This window comes from Anabrus simplex, chromosome 5 (assembly GCF_040414725.1).
Source record: "Anabrus simplex isolate iqAnaSimp1 chromosome 5, ASM4041472v1, whole genome shotgun sequence".
NCBI classification, from domain to species: Eukaryota; Metazoa; Arthropoda; class Insecta; order Orthoptera; family Tettigoniidae; genus Anabrus; species Anabrus simplex.
The window spans coordinates 241,707,258-241,734,763 of record NC_090269.1 but is presented as its reverse complement, the minus strand read 5'-3'; the positions used below and the strand labels follow the sequence as shown (position 1 = coordinate 241,734,763).

Below are 27,506 nucleotides of genomic sequence, written 5' to 3'. Positions count from 1 at the left end.
GTTTCAGAAGCTCATATGTTGGTCTTATTTTTATCATGGTGTATGGTAATAGTGTACAGTGTGCTCAGTAGACGTTTCCATAGAAGAGTTTTTGTCTCTTCCATACATTGCAGCTGCAGCACCTCATATGTGACTTTTATGTGAAATGTAATATTAAAAACTTTACAGTCTCTCAAACACACAAACATTTCAATATAAACATACCTGTAAAAAATACACACTATTATACAAAGAATGACATGTTTCATTCTACAAGAACACTGTAAGATTCTATCAAATCACATAAATCATGCATATATATGTACAGTATTGTTTACATTGCATGAACTTGACAATGATAGAGAGTTAGGTGATAATATGAACAAGTATTAACAAATACTGATCGTAAAAATATACAATCATACCTTATCAACATAATGGAAACCGGGTGAGTTGGCCATGTGGTTAGGAGCATGCAGCTGTGAGCTCGCATCCGGGAATTAGTGGGTTCAAACCCCACTGTTGGCAGCCCTGAAGATGGTTTTCCGTGGTTTCCCATTTTCACACCAGGCAAATTCTGGGGCTGTACCTTAAGGCCACGGCCGCTTCCTTCGCATTCCTAGGCCTTTCCTGTCCCATCATCTCCATAAGAGCTATCTGTGTCGGTGCGACGTAAAGCAAAAAAAAAAAAAAAGAAATACTTCTGTACTTATCTAGACTGCTGAAGCTTAGTCCGTTGTCTCCAAACACTATTTCAGACTGTGGTCATGGAGAGGCTAGTGGAAAGTTGTGGGAATAGCATACTGTTCCACAGAGGGGGGAGGTGGGGAAGCAGGGGATGAGTGAGTGGAACATTGTGGATCCTTCCTATCGGAGAGTGGAGAGCAGGTTAATTCCTTCTCCATGTTACAATCTAGCATACTGTACCATGGAGAAGGGATGGGGAAAAAGGAGCAGAGCGAGGAGAGCATTGTGGAATCTTCCTTCATCTACTGGAGAGGGGAGAGGAGGTTATTAACCTTGAAGGTTATTACCTTCTTCATGTTATACTGTAATGTATTTTGTGTGTTGTGGATAAATGCAAGTTAATGATTTTGGGTTAAATAAAATATGGAATTGAAATAAAGAGTATCTATTTTATGTTATTTTTATGATAAACCATACTCTAAAGGTCGTTAAGTGCTAATTTAAAGAGTAAGTGTTGACCAGATCTTATGTAAGTAGAGCTAAGAGTGGGAAATTTTTTAACGTGTATGGTCATTTAGGTTGGGGTTTTTTTTTTTTTTCGATGTAAATTTTGATTCCTTCCTTAGAGATTTTTTTTTTTTTTCTTCGATGTGTAAAATTTTTAGATCTGTGTTGATGTCTGAAAAGGTGTGAACTGATGTATATGTGCTCTCCAAAGGCTGAATGCCAATTATATTTGATTGTGTTTTTGTGTCTTGTGTGGAAATTGCATTTTGTGTGGCCTACATGTGGCATTGCAGTTAGGTTCTTGGCACGTGAGTTCACAGACTCCTGACTTGCAGAAAGGGTTTTTTTTTTTGTTTAGGTTGCACTTGCTGATGTGTCTCTGCAGTGTCTTGTTCATTCTAAAGGTTAATTTTAAACCTTGTTTTTCAAAAATATTAGCTAATGTGTATGTGTTCTTGGTAACGTAGTTGAGAACATATTTTTCCATGTCGTGTTGTGGTTTCCCGGTCATTTTTCTTGTTTATTTAATAGTTGTCGTTCACATTTTGTGTAGATACAAGTTGTGGATGATATGTAAGATTAGGACATTAGGCTGATTTATGCAATAATTATCACAGTGCGATGCACCTGCTTTTTTAGGTAGGGTAACTAAAGGTGTTCTTAACCAGATGGAATTTATCCAGCCTCATATAATGTGTTAAATAATGCAGTTAGAATCGCCTTGAGCAATAAGTTTGATAGTTTCTACATATATCTTGTCCAGACCCACAGCATTACCGTTTTTCTGGAGCTTGTTGCTTACAGTACTTCCGTTTTTGTTATGTCAAGATTTGCTTCATTGCATTCATGAATACAGAATAGATTCTCAACGTACGCCTTCCAGCACTTCAGATTTTCTTCAGCATCCCTCAGTATAGCTTTATGTGGCTTGCAATATTTCCCTGCAAGTTCCTTAATTCTCTTACGGAAGTGAAATAAGTTATGTTTCTCCTGAAGATATTCATTTTTTCTGCATCTTTCCACCAGCCAAAGGTCTTTAGCCTCCCTTTATTTTCTCCACACTGCCCTGTTCAACTCTTTGTACTAATCTCTATCCCTGTGCTTCAGTTTGTCTATCTTTCATAAGTTGCAGTATTTCATCAGTCATCTATGGCTGCTTGACTATCCAGTGTCTGTTTCTTGAGTATGTTCTTTTGGACACTCCATTGTGATTCATTATTGACTGTTCCTGAGTTGTTTGCTACACATAACTGCTCTTCAAGCTTTAGGGTTGTTTGAGCTTGTGCCTTAAGGTTGTTAAATCTCTGTATATCAGTGCAACTAGGTTTTTCAGAGCCTCTGATCTTGACAAAGCAATGGTGTTTGAAATCCATGATGATGGGATTGTGGTCACAATTTACATCCGCACCAGGGCTAGATGACTTGAATTGAGGATGAAGTCCATCTGGTTCCTGGTAATATGACCTGTGCAGTCTGCAGGGGACATTCATGTATACAAGTGCTGGGGATGTACCGTATATAATCCTGAATACCACCCGCCACCGAAAAAGACCCGCACCCTAAATTTGAGACAGCAAGATACGGAAAAATATAAAAAATCAAATAACTTACATACATATTTAATTTTCTTCAAATATACCCCAAATATAAATTCAAACAGCTTACAATTAATAAAATCACAAAAATCGTAAATAAAATTGGTCCAATACTCAGATCATTCACAATTCACTGTCCTCATCAGAAGTTTCACCATAGGAACTTTCGTCACAGGCATCTTTCCACAAATAGTTGTCCTCACTACCGTCCACTGAATTTGAAATTCCACATTTCTTAAAGCTTTTGACACTAGATCGTTGGGAATGTGCGCCCATGCGGTCTTGATCCAGCTGCATATTAGTCCCACTTCAGGCCTCTTCACTCGTCCGGTTGGTGTTAACGCGTGATCACCATAAGACATCCATTCGGTGTAAAACAGTTTCATTGCAGTTTTGAAAGGCCGGTTCACACACACATCCAATGGCTGTAGAATAGAAGTGAGTTCTGGAATTATCGCAAGATCGGTTTTTCCTTTCCTCATCTTATCTTTTACGGCGTCAGTTGTATGTCCTCGTTAACTGTCCAACACAAGCATGTTTCGTTTTTGTAACAAAGCTCCCAGGCGACGTTGCCAAATGCACTTCACCCATTCCTCAACTAATGCACTGTCCATCCAGCCGGACTCATGTTTTCTAACAATTACATCAGATGGCAAGTTTCCTTCCGGAAGTGTTTTCCTTTCCAGAACCACATTCATTTGGAGGGAGTTTGGTTCCACCCGCTAATATGCACAACATTACTGTGCATCGTTGCTTTTTATTACCACCTGTTCTGATGGTTACACTTTTAGAACCCTTCGTATCCACTGTATTTTCCAACTGCATTTCAAAATAGACAGGTGTCTGGTCAGCATTCCCAATTTGAAACCCCAATAAGAATTTTGCTTCCTCAAATGAATAATGTGACACTGAAAGACCATTAATTTTCTTCATACACCCCAGGGAGATGTGAAATAGACGTACGTCTCTGAATGCACAATCCCTTTCTCTGATAAAAGTTTTGGATCCACCCGTGGCTTGCTGTAAAACCCTGTGTTTTGAGTTCTTTTGAGATCTCTAGTGCTTTCAAGCGACACATTTCACTAGCAACACCATATCCTAACTCATGTTTTTCTATCACAAATTTGTGGAGTCGTTCTTCAATTTCCGGAAACACTGCACTCCGCCCGCGGAACGCTCTGCAATCGCCGTTACTTTTCAGAAGTTTTACCTTCTTCCACCAATCAGGAATGCACGATTCATCAATATCGCACTTTCTGCTAACGGCACGATTTCCGTATAATTCAGCTTCAGTTTCTCATGCACAGTAAATGACCGCAGATGCCGTTTTGAATCCATCGCTTACTATCGAGACAGCACTTTCATGGGACAGATACTGAACTCGAATGTGAGCGAGGTAGACTTCCGTAACCAACAGTCTCAACTCTTGCAAAGTACAATATCCCGCAAGATCAGTTATTTGCGTACCCAGCATGCCAGCAACACTTGTGAAACAAATGACGATCGAGCATCCGCAGCAGCAGCTTTCATATTTACTGCATATTTACCCATATTCTTTGACTTACCATATTTCATTACCTTACATTTCGCGTTTACATGTCACAGTAACTGTATTGAAAAAATCGATCTTGTTTTCTAGAACGCAATTAAAACCTAGTAAGACCTGAATGCCCTTTTACATGTGGTATTTTGAGTATGGTAACCGTATTCAAATCTGTTTCAAAACTCCATGTAAACGTAGTAAATATTTACGAGAATGAACGACTTGAATACGACCCGCACCCAAGATTTAGAATCAAAATTTGGGGGGGGGGGGAAATGCGGGTGGTATTCGGGATTATACAGTAGCTTGAAGGTATTGATGATAGAGCTGCTATTGTAAACATAATAAATTACTTCTTGTAATGAGGTATACTCTTTGCACTGGTTGTAAAGAAATTATATTGTTATTTGAGTCATAAGTTTAAACCATAATAAACTAAATAATTTTGAAGCTTTTTTTTCTTACCGGTATTTTAAAATGGCGATCAAAACCGCTATGGGCCTGTGAGGCCCTCCCTTGGTTTAAGTGAAGACCACTTTGTCTACTTATAAATACCATTGTTTTTTTTACATCAGCCTTGCCCAAGTAGGTTCCAGTAATGCACAAAAAATAACAAATTATTGAAGAAACAAGACTGGTTGTTGTTATATACATTTATAAGGAGCACTCGAATGAGTATTAAGTTTGTTGTGTTGATTTACATTTTGCTGTATTCTGTTAGAGTTTTTAGTCTGTTTTTGCAGTTTGGCAGATGGTACCGGTCGTACTTTTCCTTACAAATTGTACAAACACAGTGACCTGTTGGGTTGTGGAATTTTGTCTTTACACATATTTTGTGGTGGAAGCCATGTATCGCATATCTTGTTACGACATGTCTTTGTTCTTGAAGTTGTTTGGTCCACTTAGATCAATCGTGGCGTCATTGCCGTAGAATGGAACATTCTAAATTCCCATGGAGGGAATTAGATATTTTTCACCAATAGAGCATGTCAAAAATGTCGAAAACATATCAGATGTAAGGCTAACGCCTGAAAAGCCTTACATCTGATATGTTTTTGACATTGCCATAGAATTCGGGGTCTATTTCCGCACGTTTCTGAATAAGTTTTCTCTGAAGCTCTTGGAAGGGGCTGGTAGATTGCAATGGTAGATTGAGTCGTAGATCTTCAATGAAGTAGGTTTCCCGTGCCAGTAATTAACAAGTCTGGAGGTTGCCAGTTTACCTACTCCTAGGACCTTCTTGAGGAATCCTCTCCAAGTCACCGATTGTCAGGTTGTCCCATATTATTTCGATTCCATATGTGACAATTGGAGTTATTGCGGTCTTGAATAAAGTCATCGCTGTGTTTAGGGATATCATAGATATATTTTTGATATTGTGAATGGCTCTGATTGCTGCTGTTGTTCTGTCTATAACGTGGTCATTGAAGGATGTCATGCTCATTTGGAACGTGGTGCCCACGTATTTGAATTTCTTGACTATTTCTAGTGTTTTATTTTTTTAATGATATAGCGTCATCCTTGGCCGTCTTGCCACCTTTTCTGAACACCATCTGTACTGTCTTTTCCTGATTAATTTCAAATTTGTTATCTGAAGCCCAAGCTTCAACTTCATCATTGTCATCTGTAGTTCTGCCTTCGAGCACGATCCCAGTGCCATGTCATCAGCGTACATTATTAGAGTAGTCTCAGGAGAGTCCGTCATTATTTGTGTGATATCTGCCGTTGCTACGTTGAATAGTAGTGGACTTAGGGGGTCTCCTTGAAGTACCCCATTTGTTTGAATTACTTTCCCAGAAGAGGATGCTCCATCTTCAATTTTGATTAGGTTGTAGTCTAGTATGGTCTCAGTGATTCTCACGAGCGTGTTGTATCCAATCATTTGTTTTAATTTTCCTATCAGGATATCTCTATCGATAAGATCAAAAGCCTTCTTGTAGTCAACAAAGACGACATAGTATTTCCCTTTCGGGTACCTCAGTGCCTCTTCTACTTTTTTCTTTTAAGTATGTTGCAGCTTGTAATGTGCTTTTTCCTTTGCGGAAGCCTAGTTGGCATTCGGGTATGAATGGCTCTTATTTCGTCATTCAGGGGATTCGCTACGATAGTTGCAAATGCTTTGTATAGATTGCTTTCTAGAGCTATACCTCTATATGAGTCGGGGTTGTCAGTTTCTCCTTTCCTTTTGTAGAGTATCTTCAGCGTTGCCGTTCTCCAAACTTCCGGTATTTTGCCTAAATTTAGACATTTGTTGAATAGTTCTGTCCAAAGCTGTAGTAAGTAGTCTTGAGTACTTTTGAAGTGTTCTATATAGATGTTGTCCGGTCCTTCTGTCTTTCCCTTTTTTCCTTTACCCATTACAGTCTGTGCCCTCCCCCTGTGGTTAGTCTAATTTCGTGTTCTGGATTGATATAGTGGTTTGCGGTGTCACGTTTCCCTGCTGTCTCTGTTTAGAAGCACTGAGAAGTGTTTTTCCCATGTTTCTATTGGTATTTCCCTCACTCTGCACGCTTGCTTTTTCTTGAGGGCAGCAAATGGGCCTGTTTCTGTTTCGACTACAAGCTTCTTTGCTTCTGCTTCCAGATATTCAGCTCGCTTGTCTTTTAGAAGTTTTCTGTAATTCCTTCTTTTAATGGCGTATGCTTCCAAGTAATCAGCGGTCTCCATTTTTCTGACTGAATATAACGTATGTAAAGTGTCTTTTCGTGCTATATGGCACTGTCTGTCAAACCATTTTTGTGCTCTCCTTTCTTTCACAGGCAAAGCAGCTTCCTGTCAGATTAGTAGCAATTTCTACTGCTTCATCTAGGTGTCCTCGAGCTACAAGTGCTCTTGCCTTTTGTATATTCGGGTGGTCTTGCGGTTTCGTTCTATCAGTATTTCCTGAAAGTGTTATGTCCTTATCATTGGGGATTAGCGATTTCCGTGTGTCTTTGCGTTCAATTTCTGTGCAGATGGGTATATGTTTTCTGATTGATGTTTACCCTGAGGATCATAGACCTACCTGTTTCTTTATTACAAATATTTCTTCTCTGTAGAATACAAGATCGATTGCGCTGGAGCCATTTGGAGCAAAGTATGTTTTACGATCTTTTTTTGTTTATCATTGTGAAACCTTCTCTCAGGATTTGGATAACTATCTCTGATTTTGCGTTCGGCTTGTCTATCCTGCAGTTGAGGTCACCCGCGATTATCACTTCTCAAAAATCAGATCAAAAATTAGATGTATGGCTTTTCAGGCGTTTGCTCTATTAACCAGCATTTCGTCTTAGGTCTGACACTAGACTCGTCAGAGTGGGATGTGTCAGACCCTACCCACTTATGATATGCTCTATTGGTGGAAAAATATCTAATTCCCTCCATGGGAATTTAGAATTACTATTATCACTTCTTCTGCAGTATTTAGTTTCTCTGTTGCATTAAGTACTGATTCTATTACATCTTCTATTGGATTATCTGGAGTGATATAAATTCCTATTTAATGTTAGTTCCGTGGTCCTAACTATGATTGTGTTTTCACTTCTCTGGATTTCATTTACTCTTCCTACTGTTGGTTTGACGAAGTATGAAACTCATCCAGCTGGTCTACCTCCTGTTGGTGTTGCAAATGTGTGGTATCTATAGAATTTTGGTAGGTCTGTTGGTTCTAAAAGAAAAGTTTCCATAGCTATGATGATATCAAAATGTTCCATTGTCTCTGAAGGTATGAATAGTAAGGCCTTTTTTAGTTCTTTGATGTTCCAGAGAAGATTCTTGATTATTTTGTTATTCGAGGGACACTCCAATGTTGCATCTTTGGCCTCGAAAAGAAAATCTTCTAACTAGAATACCTGCAGGCCAGAAGTCGGGTTTTTCTGTTTGTAGAAATTCAGAAGGAATTCCCAACTTGCAGGCTTTCATGGGTTCAGCTATATTAAGCATTACACATGCTTTTATGTGTGTGGAATGCCATTTCTTATTAAATAGTTCTTAATGTTATCTTCTGTGGTTCTTTCCTTTATCTTTCCCACATATAGCCATGCAGTTTTGGCTATTAGAATAATGGCAATGTTGTATTCTGTACAGTCGCTATTGAATAAGCAGGTTCATCAACAGCTGACGATGACCTGTTAAACAGGTCGAAACCGGTACTGTGTTTTAATGTAATTTAAATTATTAGACACTTCGTATAATAAAGTATTGATTAGGTAGAAAACTCTCATCCCTCATACTTGTGTTTGCAGATGTGGTTTTCGAAGAATTTCCTCATTTCTTCTGACTCTGGCTAGGATTGTTTCCTGTAATGTTTGTATTTCTTTTCTGATATCTTTGAGTTCGCTTCTTCTTCTTTTGAGGTATTCTAGCTCCCTTTTACAAGGTTTACAAAGCCATAACAATGTGCAGCTAGGTTTCTGGAGAGTAGTATAGTCTCCAGCGCTGATACAGACACAATCTTTGTGATACCATTTATTACAACTATTGATGCAGCAGACACTGGCATCGCTATCTGTTACCTGTTTGCTGCGTGGGGCATTGTTGTTGCCTTTTCCAGTCATGGAAACTGATTCATTGGTTTCCTCTCTTTGTGTATAATACTGGTTGTTAGATTAGCAGTTAGTGTGTGCTTGTAATGTTAAAGATAAAATAGTCTGTTTATGTATTATTCCTTAGGTGAATATGTTTTGTGAAAAGTACTAAGAGTATGTCACAAAAGTTGATTTTTCAGGAGAGCCATTTGAAACTTTCATTCGTTACCAGGAGCCACTTTACACATTATTATATCACTATGATATAGTTCCATAATGGCAAACAACATTTACTTGTACTCCTACTTTAAAGCTACCATAATCAAGAAATGGGTAAATTTTTACTTACACTCTTAGTACTTTTCACAAAAGATATATAAGCTGTGAGTCAACATGAGTCAAAATAAATTTAGTGTTGAAGAGATAAACTGAATGTTTGGAAGAGGAGGACAGTATTGAGCAAAATATTTTCGTTTCTTCAGTTGAAGAAATTCGTGTTTGATTTGAGTTTCTGACTAATATTTAGCTGGATTTAATATAGGATCAAATGATGTTAATGATAAAGATGATTATGGTATACATTCCTTGACAGATAACTTTGTTGCAGAAGCAATAAAACTGTAATCTGCTTAAAATATGAGCCAAGAAATAACTCTGACTGACAAGAAAGAGATTTGTGTTTGTGACCAATATCTGGATGAATTGAATTTCAATTTAATATTGTATACTGAAGTTTTCCGTACAAATTATTCATTAAGTGCTGTTTGATAATTTATGTCAGTAGAATCCAGCTTTATTACATATTTTTTAGAATGGGCATCGGAAGCGCCGCCCCCTTCCACCTTGGACCTCCGTGTAACAACCAAACCTTCGTCTTTGTAGGGTTAAATGTCTTCAAGGGAATTCCTAGCACCCTCTTCTCTCTTACGGAATGCCCTGAACTAAGGGTCATTGCTTTAGTAACTCTAACCATAACCACATTGAATATTTTGGAAAGATAGTGCAGCAGGAGTTCATATTTCCTTTCTGTGCTGCCGTGTGGGAACCGTAGAGGCTTCCACGTCCATTGTAGTTTTGCTAGTAAAATCCATCCTTACGTGCCACTACGTGGTATTGTTGGAGCTGCTGGCCTCCCTCAGGAAATGTACACTCAACCCTGAAAAATGGGCTCCCTTCTCCATCAGCTCTGCTGTACTGAAGGCCATCATCTCTGCCTTCGCTGATAATGAGGAAACCTTTCCTCATGTTGAACCAGAGTACAGGACTTCATTTTCTGCCATTTACACTGTATCAAAAGACTATCTTCTCCACTGCAGATACTGTTGAAGTCTTCACGCTTACTCTTAGCTAGGGCTCTCCCTCCATATTTATATACCCTGGAGAGAGGACGTCCCAGTATATCATTAAGCTCCAGGAATTGGCCTATCTTGATCTGCAGGTCCATTTCCAAAGTGTCTGAACCAGTCCACATACCTGTCTGTGAGCCCCCTATCTGTCACCCAGGGATGCACTCTTTCAGGGTTAACAGGCTCGACCTTTTTTATGCGATGCCCCCCTACAACACAAATGAGCATGTTTCATTTTGTAGTGATGTTCTTTGAGGGCTGTAAATAAACTAGTGGTGATATTAATAGAATGCAATGTTTAATGAACTAATGAGTACAGTTGCATTACATTCAGTGTAGTCACCCGCAAAGTCTGTTGCCTTTTGTCAAATGACGGGAAGCCACTGGGGACTGTTCGCAAGACGTTCTCCGTTGATGACAGTGATGGAGTGCCCTACTGCACAGAGTACAGATGCCATATCAGGAAATCTGCGGCCTCGGAGGGGTTCCTTCAACTTTGGAAACGAGTTGATCTCAAGGACACGTGTCTGCTGAGTACGGTGTGTGTGTTCCAAGACCTCTCAATGCCACTGTTGCAATAAGAGCTTGACATTGATTGTGACATGACAATGTGTGTTGTTATGCAACACAGTAGGGTGATCGTCTCGCAATAAACATGGACGTTTCCATCGCATAGCCGGACTCAGAGGTCGCTCCTTAAATCGACATTAGTAGTCACTTTTGACGGTTTGTTGTCCCTCAGGGACAGCATGCATAAGAATAACACCCTCGTAGTCATATGAGACGATCATCATAAGCTTCACCTGACTGGGTTCCTGTCGAAATTTCTGGGGATGTGGCAAACCTGGGTGATGCCATTCATTCGCTGGACACTCTAATTCAGGCTCGTGCTCACGTCTCGTCAATGGCAACAATGCACTGCAGAAATGTGTCTCCTTCGTTGCGGGATCTCTGCAGATGGATGCCAGCCAGTGCATACCGGTGCCATTTCTGTACATCGTTAAGTTGATGTGAAACCCAATGGGATGCAATTTTCCTCATATTAAGACATTTTGTCAGTAGCCTATGTGCCACACCGTTTGATAACCGAAACCAACCTCTACGGATAATTCCCAGACCGTCCGTCAACGGTCTACGGAAACATGACCCTGTGCGGTGCAGATCCGCAGTCTCATTCCGACCCGCACAAAACGCCTTGACCCATCGTGCAACCGTCCTATATGGTAATGTATTCTCGTCACAGGCTTCACGTAACTCTCCATATCATTCTGATGCATTTTTTCACTTCAACACCACACAGCAGCAACACTCCCAACTGGATGCCTATCAGATGCACACTGCACATCGACAACAACGCTAGACTGCTCCCATATCCTATTTGCGTATGCCCAATCTCCTGCGAGTGTCTGGACCACGTTGCCATCACGTTATTTACAGCTCTCGTATATTAAACCTTTTTCTGTATAACAGACTGCCCACATACACATCATTTGTATGGTCCCTTGTTTGCATAAAAAGTACTTTTCTTCCAACTGGCTCTCTACTGGCAGATTTGGTGAGGCCGTCTCTTTTCTTCTTTTTATTATTATTATTATTATTATTATTATTATTATTATTATTATTATTATTATTATTATTATTATTATTATTATTATTATTATTTTATTTTATTTTTATTTTTTTTTCATTAGTTTCTGGGTCCAGTTTGACTCTGGTATCACTGCAATGATAGAGGCTGATTGGCAGGCGTTCGCCCAGTACCTTCACAGCCTGTGACATAACCACATCACTGTGGCTGAAGCACACCTACTGATCACCCGTCTACCCACTTGTACATTGTGTTCCGACAGGACGAAAAGCCTAGCGTGAGCAAGACTAATATAGGGTTATGCATAATTTTGTCAAGGCACCAAATGTATTCCCAAATGCAGAGAATGCATTTTTTGTGATTTCTCATATGAGAGTATGCTTGCTAATTTTTTTCATGTTTTCATTTCAGGTGTGTTGTATAGGGTTATGCATAATTTTTTCAAGGCACCAAATATATTCCCAAATGCAGAGAATGCAATTTTTTGTGATCTCTCGTATGAGAGTATGCTTGCTAATTTTTTTCATGTTTTCATTTCAGATGTGTTGTCTGGTGGAGATTGGAGGGGGAGAATCAGTAATAGGCAACAACACTCCACTTCTCAGAACAGAAGTGTAGAAGGAACAACTTTGCAAGTAAATAATGCAGAAAATGTTGCAGTCAACACAAACCCAGTTGTTTTAAAACCAGACCTATATTTTGCTGGAAATGATGTGAATGCTAACAGCAGTGGAAGTGATCTCTCACTTTACAGCAGTAATGCGCTTGTGACAAAACCTGAACGTAATGTGGTGGAGAGTTCAAGAGATAAAATTGACTTTCTAAAGAGACTGAGATTGTTAAATGAGAACTTGGATGTAACCCAAGAACACAAGGACAAGGTTTCAAACAAACCTTTTAAGAAAGATATGGACTGTCAGACTGTAATAACTGGTGATATAATTTCTTTAAATCTTCATAACCTGGAAGATGGTGATGTAGTTCTAACTCCAACAATAGAAACCTCTTATAATGAAAACTTGATGCACCTTGATTGTATTTCTCTGGATGACATTCAGAATATCTTCATAAATCAAGGTAATGTCTTTCTTGACTATATCAACGGTTGTGGTACTGAAAAGATATCAAAGAGTTGTGTAACTGTGAATGATGGATTGAGTGCTACTGAGTCTGTTGGTAGGTTGTCTGAAGGGGAAGGTCTCCAGAGTGCTAATTTAGTTGAGCCCGTTATGGTTGCAAAAGATGGACAGCAAGAAGTAGAGATAATTAATTTTGTTAGCTCAGACTTGCACTTCAATGATGAAGGTATGGGAAGTTCTGAGAGTATTAGTCACCTCTCTAACAATGAAACAGAGGAGGACTTGGAGGGATCTTGTGTAGTTAATAAATTATCTGGTAACATTAAACATGGAAATGAAAAAAATATCCAGCTTGATGAGAGTTTGATCATGAATTGCCATAACATTTGTGGTCTTCCAAATAAAGATGAAATTGAAGTTGACTCTATGTCTAATTCTAAAACTATGGGAGATTCTAATATTACTGAATTCTGTAATAATGTGACTGAGCATTATGGTAGTGAAAGTAATATTGTATCTCAGAACAAATCTGCTTACAGTAGGTGTATTTCAGTTCAGATTAATAGGAATGCCTGTAATTCATCTGATAACTTACGTAGTCTTCAAACCATAGATAACTGTATTCTGAGTAATACCATTTCTTTTCATGAAGCTGATACAAATGTTGCTAAAGCTGAATTATTGGATAATGATTTTTGTAGTGATTTTATTAATATAGGAAGCGGTATTCATTCCCAAAATAAATCTGAGGGTCTGTATACTTTTGATGCTAAGTTGTCTGATGAGAGCACAGGCAATCCTTCTGCTCTTCATGCTAAAAATGTCATTGTAGAAGAAAAGGCTAGAGATGTTGCATCATTATGTAAATATTGCAATGGTTTCAACAAGTGTGTCAATTGTAATGGCATCTTTCAGGAACAGTACAATGATTTTATGTTGCGAGATACCAGCTCAACTGTTGGGAATAGTCAAATTGTTACCTTACCCAAAGAAGATCCTGAAAGAGATGTTAATATTACAGAGTTACTGGATAAGGTGCCTTCTGCTGCCCGTGATCAGACAGAATACCAAAGTTTAGATATAAACCACATTTTATTTTTTTACATTGTTATTGCTGTGACTGCACAGTTCATGAAAAGTTCCTGGTTTCTTTTTTGGAGCCTGTTAGGTATTATTGAGTAGTACTAAGTTCAGTTATAATGTTTGAATGGGCTGTGTGTTATTCTAGGCTACAGTTTGACTACTTTTCATTTTCATAATATGGTGATTCTATGTTTTATTGATATACTGTATTTGCTCACGTTTTCTTAAAATAGAGACCAAAAGTCAGCAGGGGAGACGTGGGGGGGGGGAATTATACGACTATGAACAAATCGGAAGGAAACTTGTGATAAATAACGTCAAACACTTCATTTATTTATCAAATTAATCTTACCTAATACCATATAACTAGAGTGATATAAAATTTGAGAAGTTTTGAGACTTTTCTTCAAACACAATGCTGTATTGAAGTTCAAAAGTGGTGGTAACACTGATTAACTTGACATTGAAGTTGACCCTAGCATCATAAACATTGCAGAGTTACATGATATGCTCATTAATTACCTTTAAAAAAATTAGCATACCTGTATTTTTTGTCCACAGCTTTTATTGGAAGATATACCAGAAGACAGATTAAAGTGTCCTTCTGAGCCCTCCGGTAATAAATTAATTTTGGTTCTACACTGATCTGTCTTCACCTAAATTTGACTGTATATTTTGCCCACAAAATAAACAACTGTGAACGGCGCAGAATAACTTCTATTCTTTCATCCTATTTTGCACATCACTTTACACCATACTTGTACTGCTGCTTTGTGTGTCACTACTTGTTTCCTTATCTCTGGTCCTGCCCAGAGAGAGGATAGGGTACGAGGCAAGCGGAAGAAATGGTTAATGACTTAAGAATTTCTGTGCGCAGTAGTATTTATATGATTCTTCGAATCCACAAAATGCTCTCTTTAGGTGGAGGAGGTATGGAACTTCTTCATGCGAGATGCAAGAAAAATAATATTCAGAAAATATTTCCTAAAAATCTTTGGGTGAAATTATACGAGTGAATACAACATAAAAAGTATATGTTCATATACGAGGCACTTTTTTAAGCAAGTACCATTTTGATGTAGAAAAAAAGTAATGCAATTTTTTTAAACAATTAATTTTTTACATGTAAGCCTGCCGGGCTGAGTGACTCAGGTTGATAAGGCTCTGGCCTTCTGACCCCAACCTGGCAGGTTCGATCCTGGCTCAGTCCGGTGTTATTTGAAGGTGTTCAAATACGTCAGCCTCGTGTCAGTAAATTTACTGGTATGGAAAAGAACTCCTGCAGGACTTAATTCCAGCACCTCGGTGTCTCTGAAAACCATAAAAGTAGTTAGTGGGATGTAAAAAAAAAAATTAAAAAAATGTTATTATTACATGTAAGCCTGTACCTTAAACTATTTCTCAACATAAGTTTCAAGCATATTAAGGCACTTGTCATATCATGAAACCAACTTCTGAATTCCATCCTCATAGAAATCTGCTGCCTGATGCGCCAGCCCCTGCAGCACGGTTGTTTAACTCATCGGTGCGCTGACCTCATAAATATTTTTTCCAGTGCAAGAACAAGTGGTAGTCACTAGGCACTTGATCAAGACTATACGAAGGATGATCAAATTGTTTTCTACCAAATGAAGCGATAGGTCTCAGGTTCGATTAGTCATGGGAGGTCGCACATTGTCATGAAACAAAAGAATCCCCCTTGTGTGCATGCCACACCGTTTGTCTTGGATTGAACAACAGATGTTAAGTAAGGTTCCATAATAAGTCTTTGCATTTATTGCCACCCCAGTGCAAAATATCCACAAGCAACACACCCTACCTCTTCCAAAACACAGTGCACATGAGTTTGTAAGCTCAAATTGTTTGCTTGCACTTCGCTTTCTTGGGTGATGTTGAGTGTTTCCATTAGTTTCCATTCCATGTGTTGCTGTTTTGATTCCGACATAACATAAGCTACCCATGTTTCGTCGCTGGTGACAATTCAGCTTAGGAATGCTTCACCTTCATTAAAGTACCGCTTGAGGAAAGTCAAAGCACTGCCTACGGGCTTGATTTTGTGCACCTCTGTCAGCATTCTCTGTACCCAGCGTGAGCACAATTTCCGAAAATAAGCATCCCGACACAGTTTCATGAAGACCACTCCTTAAAATTTCAGGCAACTCATAACTTAATAACAAAAATGTTGATTGCCAACACTACCACAAGAAAGCCTAGAGGCCATCCCAGTGCAAAATCACGCCATCATCTTAGGGTAGGCCTTGACCAAAACACAAGCAACAGGACTGGGAAGCGATGGAATCTGGGCAAACTAAGGTCAAAAGAACCTCAACAGAGGGTGGATCGTGGGCAGAAGGATAGAACAATTCATGAGAAATATCATCAAACACCATAAATAGTTTAAACCACATAAAAGTCCGGCTCCATGGCTAAATGGTTAGCGCGCTGGTGTTTGGTCACAGGTGTCCTGGGTTCGATTCCCGGCAGGGTCGGGAATTTTAACCATCATTGGTTAATTTCGCTGGCACGGGGGCTGGGTGTATGTGTCGTCTTCATCATCATTTCATCCTCATCACGACGCACAGGTTGCCTATGGTCGTCAAATCAAAAGACCTGCACCTGGCGAGCTGAACATATCCTAGGACACTCCCGGCACTAAAAGCCATATGCCATTCCATTCCACCTCATAAAAATTTAAATGAAGGAAGAATTTAAATTTTTAGATAGTAACACATATAAATAATTTCATTAAATGAAGAAAGCAAACTGAAATTCATCTAAATAAATAAAAAGGTTTAAAAGAATTTAATTCATATGATGAATCAATTGAAAGGAAGGGATTTTCCAAAATCATAGTTCATACCTTCAGAATTTTTGAAAAAGGGTAGCATTACAATTAATTATTGTTTCCAGAAAATTAAAAATCCTTAAAAGGATTCTCATTTTTAAAAAAATGAATAACTTGTACATGAATAAAACCATTAGAGTAAAAACGTGCATCGTGAGTATCAATTACAAGAAAGTTTATATTAATGAGCTTAATCACAAGTACATTTTATACTATTTAAAATTTTACACACGAACTGCAGTTCTTTAAAAACCAACTTTTTAATCAAATGGTTATATGACCATACCTGATGAAAAAGAATGGTGAACCCCTTTTAGTATACCAGATTTTCTAATAGAAGTTTGAAGTGCATAATAAATTAAAAAATGAAGGGGAACATCCCAACCAACTAATTTAAAACACCTTGAATGTCAGAAGGCAAAAGAGGAAACATGAAATTTTACAAGTTCGCAACATGCCTAAACACGGCATATTCACTCTAGAAAAATTTTAAAAAATGTTTGCAAAATCACCATCACAAATAGAACAGAAGAAATATAGTAGAGATCACATTTCTTAAATTTTCCCGAATATGTTATTTAATATGAGGTACTACTAAACAGTCACCATCAATCAAAAACTTGACGTCTACATGACTCAAACGTCTAATCAGCAACGCTTTCTGGAAACAATGACAAACTCATAAGGGTGATGCAACGCATATCTTATCTTATCAGTACACATCATCTTGTCCCAACAGTGGTATAACCATTATAAGATGATGCAACAGTAACAAGAATAGAAGTTACGAATAAAATGAATAAATCCATTACGTTATAAATAGCACCTTCAATATACTGTAGAAAATGAATGAGTTTAGCTACTAAAGGAACCTAAATGTATAATAATATCATTACTAACAAATTAGGTAAAGTAGTACACATTTGAGTCCAAATTTAAATATTAGTAACGATAGTTACAGGAATATCATGGATCACAGAGGTGTAACAAGGTGCTGGGGTTTCTTTTTTTTTTTTTTTAAGCTTAAAATTTAGTAGATAGAAGATCTGAATAAACAGTAACAACATAATAATGAGCTCATCAGCTCCAACAACGACTTTAAAGTCCAAAAATCAGGTACAAAACTAGACAGAATTATCAACATGATAACATACAAAGGGATGAGCATTGTAGCTCTGAAACAGGTACACTATTTTTTAAAAGCATGTTTGCTCCACTAATTTACATAGCCTAGGAGTCTGAGCTCCAACATGAATACAGTCCAGCCTCTCAGAGGCATAAATTTCTTACAGCGCACAAGATTATACCTGACAATCTTCAAATAAGTTTTTTACAGTCACTTAGCCCTGTTTTGGGCTTATCTCCAGCTCAACAGTTTTTCACTTTCTGTTCTAGAAACATAAAACCCTTAAGTGGGCTTACAGCTCAAAGACACAGAGGCTAAGCCTATTCTACGCCAGGGTGATTGAAAGAGGAATATTAAATACCAAAAGAGTGTTAAGAATTTTAGATGATTAGAAAATTGTCACCCCATACCAAATTGAATGGGAATCAACAGAGGGTAGTCACTGTTTGATCCTAAACATTACATGTTTCCCAGCAGGGATTTGAATGAAGTCCTCAGACTTGCTGAAAATCTACATTTAACCTCTTCAGTGGCACGCCCGAGAAATTCTCAGGTGGCACGCGCTTGCCCATAACGTCACCGCCCGAGAAATTCTCGTTTAGCTGCAGTGTTCATTTCGCGATCGCCCAATAATTTCTCGGGTGCTGTAATCTCTTTGGAAAATGTTTTCCAGCATTCTCAACAGATGGCGGGAGCGTTTCCAGTTGTATTCATGAAGTCTCTGGCCTAAAATATACCTTATCTTCTCTACTTTACATATACAATCTCTGGTCAGCTGACGAGGTAAACAGAAATGGCGAGCGCAAAACGGAAGAGATGTTTGAAGACAAAGTAAGGAACTATATCGAAGATGAATCTCTACGTGACATTAGTATTTCTGACAATAGTTATAACGATTATGTTGATGCTTCGGATGATGACCTTAGTATTTCTAGTGAAAGTGAGAAGATATTACGTCAGAAGCTAAGATGATGGTAGAAGATGTTGGACGTACATTCGTGTGGAAAAAGTGTAAGCCTGGGGATAGTGTGCATCCTGATATAATTCCATTTATGGAAAATCATGGTGTTAAGGTTGGATTATCACCAGAGGTGAGTGCAATTGACTGTTTTGAACTGTTTCGAACAGATGAAATTGTAAATTTGATAGTGACCAAAACTAATTTGTATGCTAAATGTGCATAGGAAAACTTGTAAATAAATCCCTGCATACAAGGGCACAGTTTTGGAAAGAAACAATATCTCACGAAATTCGCCTGTTTATATCATTAGTGATCTTCAATCTTCAAAAACTTAGGTTAGCCAACTGTGAAAATAAACTTTCCCTTAAGAATGAATAGTCCTTAAACCTGCCAGACCGAGCTCGATAGCTGCAGTTGCTTAAGTGCGGCCAGTATCCAGTATTCGGGAGATAGTAGGTTCGAATCCCACTGTCGGCAGCCCTGAAGACGGTTTTCCGTGGTTTCCAATTTTCACACCAGGCAAATGCTGGGGCTGTACCTTAATTAAGGCTACGGCCGCTTCCTTCCCACTCCTAGCCTTTCCCTGTCCCATCGTCGCCATAAGACCTATCTGTGTTGGTGCAACATAAAGCAAAAAAGAAAAGAAAAGAACCTGCCAGAGGGCGCACTTAGGCCGATGGTAGAGACATCTAACAGTTGCAAACCCAAGTATCTTCCATTACATTAGTTCAAGTTCAATTACATAGATGGCCTTATGGAAGGTGCGCAGTTTAACTGGACGGAGAAAGTGTACAGCCGGTGCAGTAATAATGTGATGTTAGCTGCACTCTGAAAGGTCTTTAAGTTATAATACCAGGCAACATCAGCTAATTACAAGACCACTGGTTTAATTTTTTCTTTAAGTTTAAACACATACATATTTACCAAACTTCATAGCATATCACTTGAGAATTTCGAGGGAAACACTTTTTCTTCAAATATTATTTCAACCAATGAAACTCAAATTTCAGGTAATTCCATTTAGTAACTAAGGTACTAAACGACATATCACGTTTGCACGGCATAGCCAATAATGCAGTACGACACATGTGTACTCTGTGCGCCCAAGGTGGTTATAGTAGACCAAATACTTACTTTAAGAAAAAAAAGGTTTTTCAACTTACCGACAAAGTGGTCTATAAACAATCCTTTATAGGCACCCTTTTTAAAGAGTCACACTTTGTGGGGTCGTTAATTGTCAGAGGCATTTTCAATACACACAAACATGTAAATACAGGCAGATGCTTCCATAATGGCATTTGTGGCTAGCCTACAGGTGTACATCCTGAGCGTGCATGCTCTGAACAACGACTGAAGTGCTACAGTGGCCATATTTAAAAACGGTACTTACCTTTAAAAATGCTTCGTATTAGTACAGTGCAGTATGTACTTGTAAAGTGTTGAGCAAATCAGAATGTGGTGGATTTCTAGAAGTTCATGACAAATATCAAGAGAAAAGTACTTCTCTCACACAGGTGATGATAAAGATTATTATTCAGCTTAGGTAACCAATGCATTGACATTTATAAGAATGAGTTTTTTTTGTATAACGATACCACTTCAATAAATGTAGCAAAAGAGAAAAGACCTTACATGAATATATTAAAGAGTAGAGTCAATTTATATATGGCCATTGGCTGCAATGAATATTATTTATAAGAATGAGTAGTTGGTATTTTCTGATACTTCACTGACCTCTTTAAACATTTATGAGCAAACAAGTCTTAGATTTGTTTACAGTTTTGGGAAAGTGGTGGTAGCATTTCAAAAGACCTCTTGAACTACTGGACTGACATTTCAGTGGATTTTTTAAGGAAACCATACTGTCTTATTTGTATGGAATCTTTATTTGTAATGGTTTCAAGAACAGCTTTGGCCGGGCTGAGTGTCTCAGATCGTTGAGGCCCTGGCCTTCTGACCCCAACTTGGCAGGTTCGATACTGGCTCAGTCCGGTGATATTTGAAGGTGCTCAGATATGCCAGCCTCGTGTCGGTAGATTTACTGGCACAAAAACGAACTGCTGCGGGACTAAATTCCGGCACTTCAATGTCTCTGAGAACCCTAAAAGTAGTTGTAGGACGTAAATCCAATAACATTTTTATTATTATTAGTAACAATAGCTTAGATGTCTGATATAGTATGCAGATTATAATGCTGTGATCCATATTTACCCTTCCCACGTCAGGCGAATAATAGAAGAATTGCGCTGGGTGATCATCTTTTTTGTCCAAAAGCACTCAGAAATTTGCACAAGTTATTTTAGTTCAGTAAAATAATTACCGGAACATGTTCTTTTTAGATACAAAAATTAAAATTACATTTGTATTTCTGCATAACATGGTTTTCCTTGTTTAGTATAATGTGGCCTGAACCGTAAGCTAAGTACATATTATTATATTAATATTATTAAAGTAAACTAAAAGAAAAATAGATCCTACCCAGCTAATCAACAACAAAAATTACCAGAAAGCAACTGAAAAAATAAAAATCACAGATAAACTTGAAGACTTAGTACACAACCTTAAACAAATTGCAGAAGACCTGGCTCCAATTAAACCACATAAAAAACACCAATGGTGGAACAGTGAATGTGATGAAACAGTGGAGAAAAGACATCAGGCATTGCTATTACATCAGTCCCAAAAAACAGAAATATCCTATCAAAATCTAGTAAAACAGAGAAAAGAAACTACCCAAGTCTTAAGAAGAATAAAAAGACAACATCATAAGGACACCCTGCAGTTAATTGAAGAACAATTCAATAAAACTCAATCAAGGGACTACTACAAAACCTTCAGAAAGCAGCTCCAAAAATATGAACCCCCGACCCTACTGATGAAGGATGAAGATGGTAAGCTGGCCCATAACAATAAAGACAATGCAGAAATTCTGGCTAAACATTTCAACAAGCTTTTAAATTGTGAGGAACCTACAGAACTCCTTCATTTGGACACCAGCACCCCGATAAAAACATCACCAGAGAACATCAATCCCCCCACAATAAAGGAAGTCTACCAAGCTCTGAATAAATTAAAAAACTACAAAGCGCCAGGAGAAGATCAGACCTTTGCGGAAATCTGGAAATATGAAGGAACATCAGCAAAAGTTGCCCTCCATCAACAACTTGTCTCTATCTGGATTAAAGAACTACCAGAACACTGGACAACAGCAGTCATTCATCCACTGCACAAAAAAGGAGATAAAACCGATCCTAATAACTACAGGGGAATCTCGCTCCTAGACATAACATACAAAATATTTTCAATAATCATCCTTAATAGGATAAGTTTACAACTTGAGAAAGAACTAGGAGAATATCAAGGAGGTTCCAGACCCTGGAGGAGCTGTCCTGATCAGATCATGAGTCTTAAGTTGATAATGGACTATAACAGGAGAAGAAACAGAGAGATGGTGATAACATTTGTAGATTTCAAGAAAGCTTATGATTGCATCCATAGAGAATCTCTGTTTAAAATTTTAAGACACCTTGGACTACACCCCAAATTAATAAACATGATAAAATTGACTCTCGCCAACACCAAATCAAAAGTGAAGTTTAGGGGTGAAACATCAGAGACATTTGAAATTAAAACTGGGCTACGGCAGGGAGATGGGCTCTCACCATTATTATTTACCTGTGCTCTAGAAATGGTAATGAGGGAATGGTTTAGGAAATGTCCCCCCAAAATAAAGATTGGCCAAAAAATCAAAACAAATTGCCTGGGTTTTGCTGACGATTTAGCATTACTAACAGTGGACATGAAAGAAGCAAAAACCCAGATAATAGAACTTCAAAACATTGCAAATAAAATTGGCCTCAAAATATAATTTGAAAAAACAGAAATTATGCTGCAAAAACCAACACAGCTAAAAGAAGTCACCATAAATGGTAATAAAATCAAAATAGTAACTCAGTTTAAATATCTTGGAGAAGTAATAACACATAACCTAAATGAAAAAATCTCAATCCAAATAAGAACAAATATATTAGCTAAAGTACAAAAATTAACATGGGATATCTACAAAAAGAAATGTCTATCAATAAATACAAAAATAAAACACTACAACACAGTTATAAAACCAGAAGCTACATATGCAGCAGAAACACTCTTTTACCTGAATAAACAATCAAAAGACTGACAAACTTCAGAAAATTGAAAGGAGGATTGGAAGAACCTGCATCAACAAAAAATACCAGAAAGATGGACAGTGGCGGTTAATACCTAACAAAGTCGTGTACAAAGAGCTAGAACCCATTACAGATACTATGCGTAAGAGGAGACTGGGATTCTTTGGACATATCATGAGGATGCAGGATTCGAGACTTCTGAAACAACTAGTACAACACAATCTCGTCTCAAAAAATACCACAACAGGATGTAAATGGATCAGAGAAGTAAGAGAGGATCTGAAGAAAATAGACCTTACAACAGAAGACACCACAAATAAGATAAAATTGAATACAAAACTCAAGAATACAAACCTCCGCTTTACCCTTACACAAAACAAACCAACAACACGCACATTTTCAACTGAGGAAAGGGCCCGAAGATCGGAGCGTCTGAAGAAGTACTGGGAGGACCGCAAAGCCCGAACAATCCCTTCAAAGAGACCTGAACGACGGACTGACTAAAGTGATCCTATGTGGTCATAAAAGAAGAAGAAGAAGAAACAGTGCACAAATGTGAATTAGGTTTACAGTATTACATTAGTGATCTTTCTCTTTTGATGCATTTGCTGAAATGGTATTGTTCACCCAAGGCTTTACGAAGCTTACATACACATTGCACAGTCGGTTCGTGGAAGCCCAATCGGCTGCATAGCATATGGTGAAATCCATGTATTGCCAATCTATTTAAAGAACTCCTCATAATATTGTTCGGTTCTGTCCATCTCCAATCGAGCATTAAATAGTATTGAATTGGTAGAAACATTTAGCTTTTGTTTTACATCATTGTGTCTGTTGAGTAGAAGTGTGGGTCTATGTCAGCTCTTCCTCTCTGTAGAAGCTCTTGTTCCTGCCTCATAGATGGGAGTTTCATTCTAAATTTTAAGTTCTCCAGTAGAAACTTTTCTGAAGCAATTTCATATGCCAGTCTTGAAGGAGACATCTTGGTAATCCCTAGAGTTCTTTTCAAAAATCTAGCTTTAACATTTTCAGTAACTCGTAGGTCCGATACTGATAGATACTCCCAAATGAGTTCCAGCCCATAAGTTAATGCTGGAAGGACTTTGGTGTAAAATAACATCATGGCTATATTCGAAGAAAGTCTCGTGGGATCCGTGATGATGTATATACAGTACTTCTAATAGCTGCTAAGTATCTCTCTCTTATGCGGTTTTTAAAAGAGGTAGCTGTAGGTTGGAGTGTGATGCCCAGATATCTAAATGAGTTCACAACCCACAGGTCCTCCCCTCCACATTGTAGTCTCTTTAGTTGAAATTGTTCCCCCTTTCCAAATACCATCTGTACTGTTTTGTTTTTGTTGATTTCCAACCTGTTATTAACAGCATAGTCCTTAAGTTCATTCATTACATTTTGTAACTTCTTTGTTGTTTGATACTATATCATCGGCGTATAAGTACATTACGACTGAGATTGCTTGGGTGTTGTGATATCTGCCAAGGCAATGTGGAATAAAATAGTGCTTAAGGGGTCACCTTGTAGGACACCGATACTCTGAGTTATTGATTCTGATGTTGTCTTGCCATCTTGAACGGTGACCCAATTGAAAGCAAGGATGTTGTTAATTGCTACAGTCAATGGATTATCGGATCTTATCCTGTTCGCCAATTCCCTAAGGAGCGTTTCTGTGCTTAGGAGGTCGAACACCTTTCTGAAGTCAATGAAAATTGCATAGAATTTTCCTCTTGGATGTTTGAAGTTCGTCGTAAATATTATCAATAAAGTTTTTTAATGCATTTAGAGTACCTCTTCCTTTCATGAATCCAAATTGTTGTTCAGGGATCATCATTCCAGTTGTTAAGTTAAGTCTATTCTCCAGTATCTTGGCGAAGACCTTGTAAATGTTGTTTTCAAGGGCAATACCTCTGTATGAGTTTGGGTCACCTCTATCCCCCTTGCCTTTGTGTAACATTTTAATACTAGATTGCCTCCATCCTTCTGGAATTTGTCCTGTTGTGAAGCATTTGTTAAACAAGTTGGTCCAGATGTCAAGTAATAAATCACAAGTATCTTCCAGATTTTCGTTAAATACCCCATCTGGCCCAGCTGCTTTTTCTCCTTGGTGCAAACAATGGCGGCTTTTACTTCCTCCTTTTCTGTTGGGTCCGTTTTGATTGTACTACCTTCCCTAAGAGGAAGAGCAATTTTGAGGTTTTGCATGTTCAGAATCTTCGAGAAATGTTGTTCCCACGAGGTTATCAGAAGTTCTGGAGTAAAGCGTGGCCTTCGTTTTTTGAGCACGATGAACGGATCCTTTAGTGCTTCTGTAGCTTGGGTTTGAGCCACGTCTTCAAAATATTTTTAGTTTTCTTTTGTTGAAGCAGCTTCTTGTATGCTTTTCTCTTTATTGCATAATTTTCCGGGATACAGTTGTCGTTAGAATACCGCGCCTTATGTAGAAGATCCAGGGTCTCTTTTCTGATTTTGTAACACTCATTATCTAACCAAATCTTGGCAGCTCTTGGTGGTTTCCGAATTTGTGACTCCCTGATGATGTTCAATGCTGTATTGAGCGCTGTATCCAATAGGCCCTCCTCAATCATTTGTGATATGTTTCCCAGAGCTGTTGGATTCAAGAACAAGTCTCGATATAACAAGTATGTGTTTTCTCAGAGTGGCAACTGTGTTTGAGTACACGACCTCTTGGCTGTAATTTGTGAAGCCGTCACCTTTCAAGAAAATCAGATCAATGGTGCTTTTTCCGTTAGGAGATATATGTTATTTGTTAAGCAAAGTGAAGCCCTCATCGAGTAAGAGCTCAGTCATGGGACTAACTAGCCTTATGATCTGGTTTATCAATTCTACAATTGAAATCACCACCTAGAATTACATTTCTGTCACCACTCACTGTTGTAACTGCATTTATTAGATGCTCAACTGTGTCGTCTATTTTCCTAGCTGGGCTGATATAAAGCTCTATGATAGTTAATTTCTCTGTTTGAATGATTAGCATATTCTCTTCTATAATTACTTCCTTTATTATCCCTATGCTGTTTTTGTGAAAGATGCTTACTCCACCTTCTGGACTTCCTTTTTCTTTCGAGGTGGCTAAGGCACATTGCTGTATAGGTGAGGTAAGCTTATATGATCGATTAAGAATGTCTCTGTGGCTATAATTACATCGAACTGTCGCCAGAAAGTATGTGGTATTTGCAGGATAGGTGACCTCAACCCTTCCATATTCCAAAGCATAATATCCAGATGCCTTGCCGTAGACTTGTTTTTTGATGTTCTGAAGTTCGGGTTATAAAGATACATCCAATTTGTACCTTCGAAAAATATACGGACGTATTATTGTTTCTTTAGGCCAGAGGTTTGGGTCTTGTAGAGAGCCGATGTAACTAAAGTCTACTCCTATTTTTAAGGCTTTGTTGGTTCCTTTTGTTGGGAGCATCTCATACTCGATCTTCAATGCTGTTTGGAGGAATTTTGTTGTCTCTGGTTCCGTTTTGCTATGCGGTCTACCCATGTGCACCCATGCTCTCCTAGGAGCTGCCTGTAGGAATTTCCGTGATCTTTTTGGTACCAGTCAATACGTTCCCTTGTTAACGATTATATTTATTTTCTTGAACTTTTGATCTTTTTCGTTGATAAGTATTCCAGGATTCTGCATCATCACTAGTATCACATATCCTGCTAAGTTGTTTCCCTTTTTTTTGTGGTATAATTTGTTCTGCTTTCTTCTAGAATTTCTCACTCTTGGTCTACTGTAAATTGTTGGGGGCTCACAGTGATGGGTCAAGTTGGGGCTTGGTCGCTTTCCAGTAATCACATCTTGGCCTTGTAATTTGAGGTTTGGGTCCTCTACAATTACAGATTTTCTAGGCACTCTGCTTACTAGTTCTTTTTCAAATGTGAATCTTATTTCTTGTCTTATTCTTTCCTTGAGTCCATTTTCCATGAAATCTAAGAATTTCTGTGTTTTTTTGTTGTTTTTTATTCCTGTCGTAGATTTCATTTTTCATTTGATGTCGTCTTCTTCAATAGTTGAGGTTTGCAGTCACTACAAAGCCATGTGAATTTAAAGTTTTTCCGCTTAATTATTGCAAACTCTCCTACGGTTAATCCACAGCACTCCGAGTGTTGCGATCTTCTACAACCTTCACATTCAGCGGCATTCTCATTGCTTCGTACCTGTTTGTGGCAAACCTCACATTTGTCATCTCTTGGACCATTTGATTTCCATCTCCAGTAACAACCTCTTTGCTACCCTTCAAGATGTGCAAGGGTAGGTACTGTATAAGCTTATTACACTTTGATTTTTTTTTTTAAATTTATTTTATTTTTTTTAATTGTAAAGATTCCACGGGAATTCTTCCTGTTCCAAAGGTCTAGATAGCTACTAGAAGTTCATTATGGTGTCAGTTTCCTCTTGAGGATGAGTAACTGATCAAATCACTTTTATACACCAAATCGTACAGGATTTCCGATAATAA

The 27,506-nt window shown here is 38.2% G+C and overlaps 1 protein-coding gene across 6 annotated transcripts in view; it reads left to right on the top strand.

Annotated features, from left to right (window-relative positions):
* Positions 1–27,506, top strand: part of LOC136873946 (uncharacterized) — a 115,986-nt gene that overhangs the window by 36,152 nt on the left and 52,328 nt on the right. For 2 of the 6 annotated variants that reach the window (XM_067147328.2, XM_067147327.2), the window contains exon 2: positions 12,291–12,827. In XM_067147328.2, the coding sequence (XP_067003429.2) occupies positions 12,291–12,827 (537 nt within the window). Of the gene's footprint in view, positions 1–12,290; positions 15,206–27,506 lie in introns of those variants that run through there. The other 4 variants (XM_067147323.2, XM_067147325.2, XM_067147329.2 and 1 more) reach the window with 3 other exon arrangements.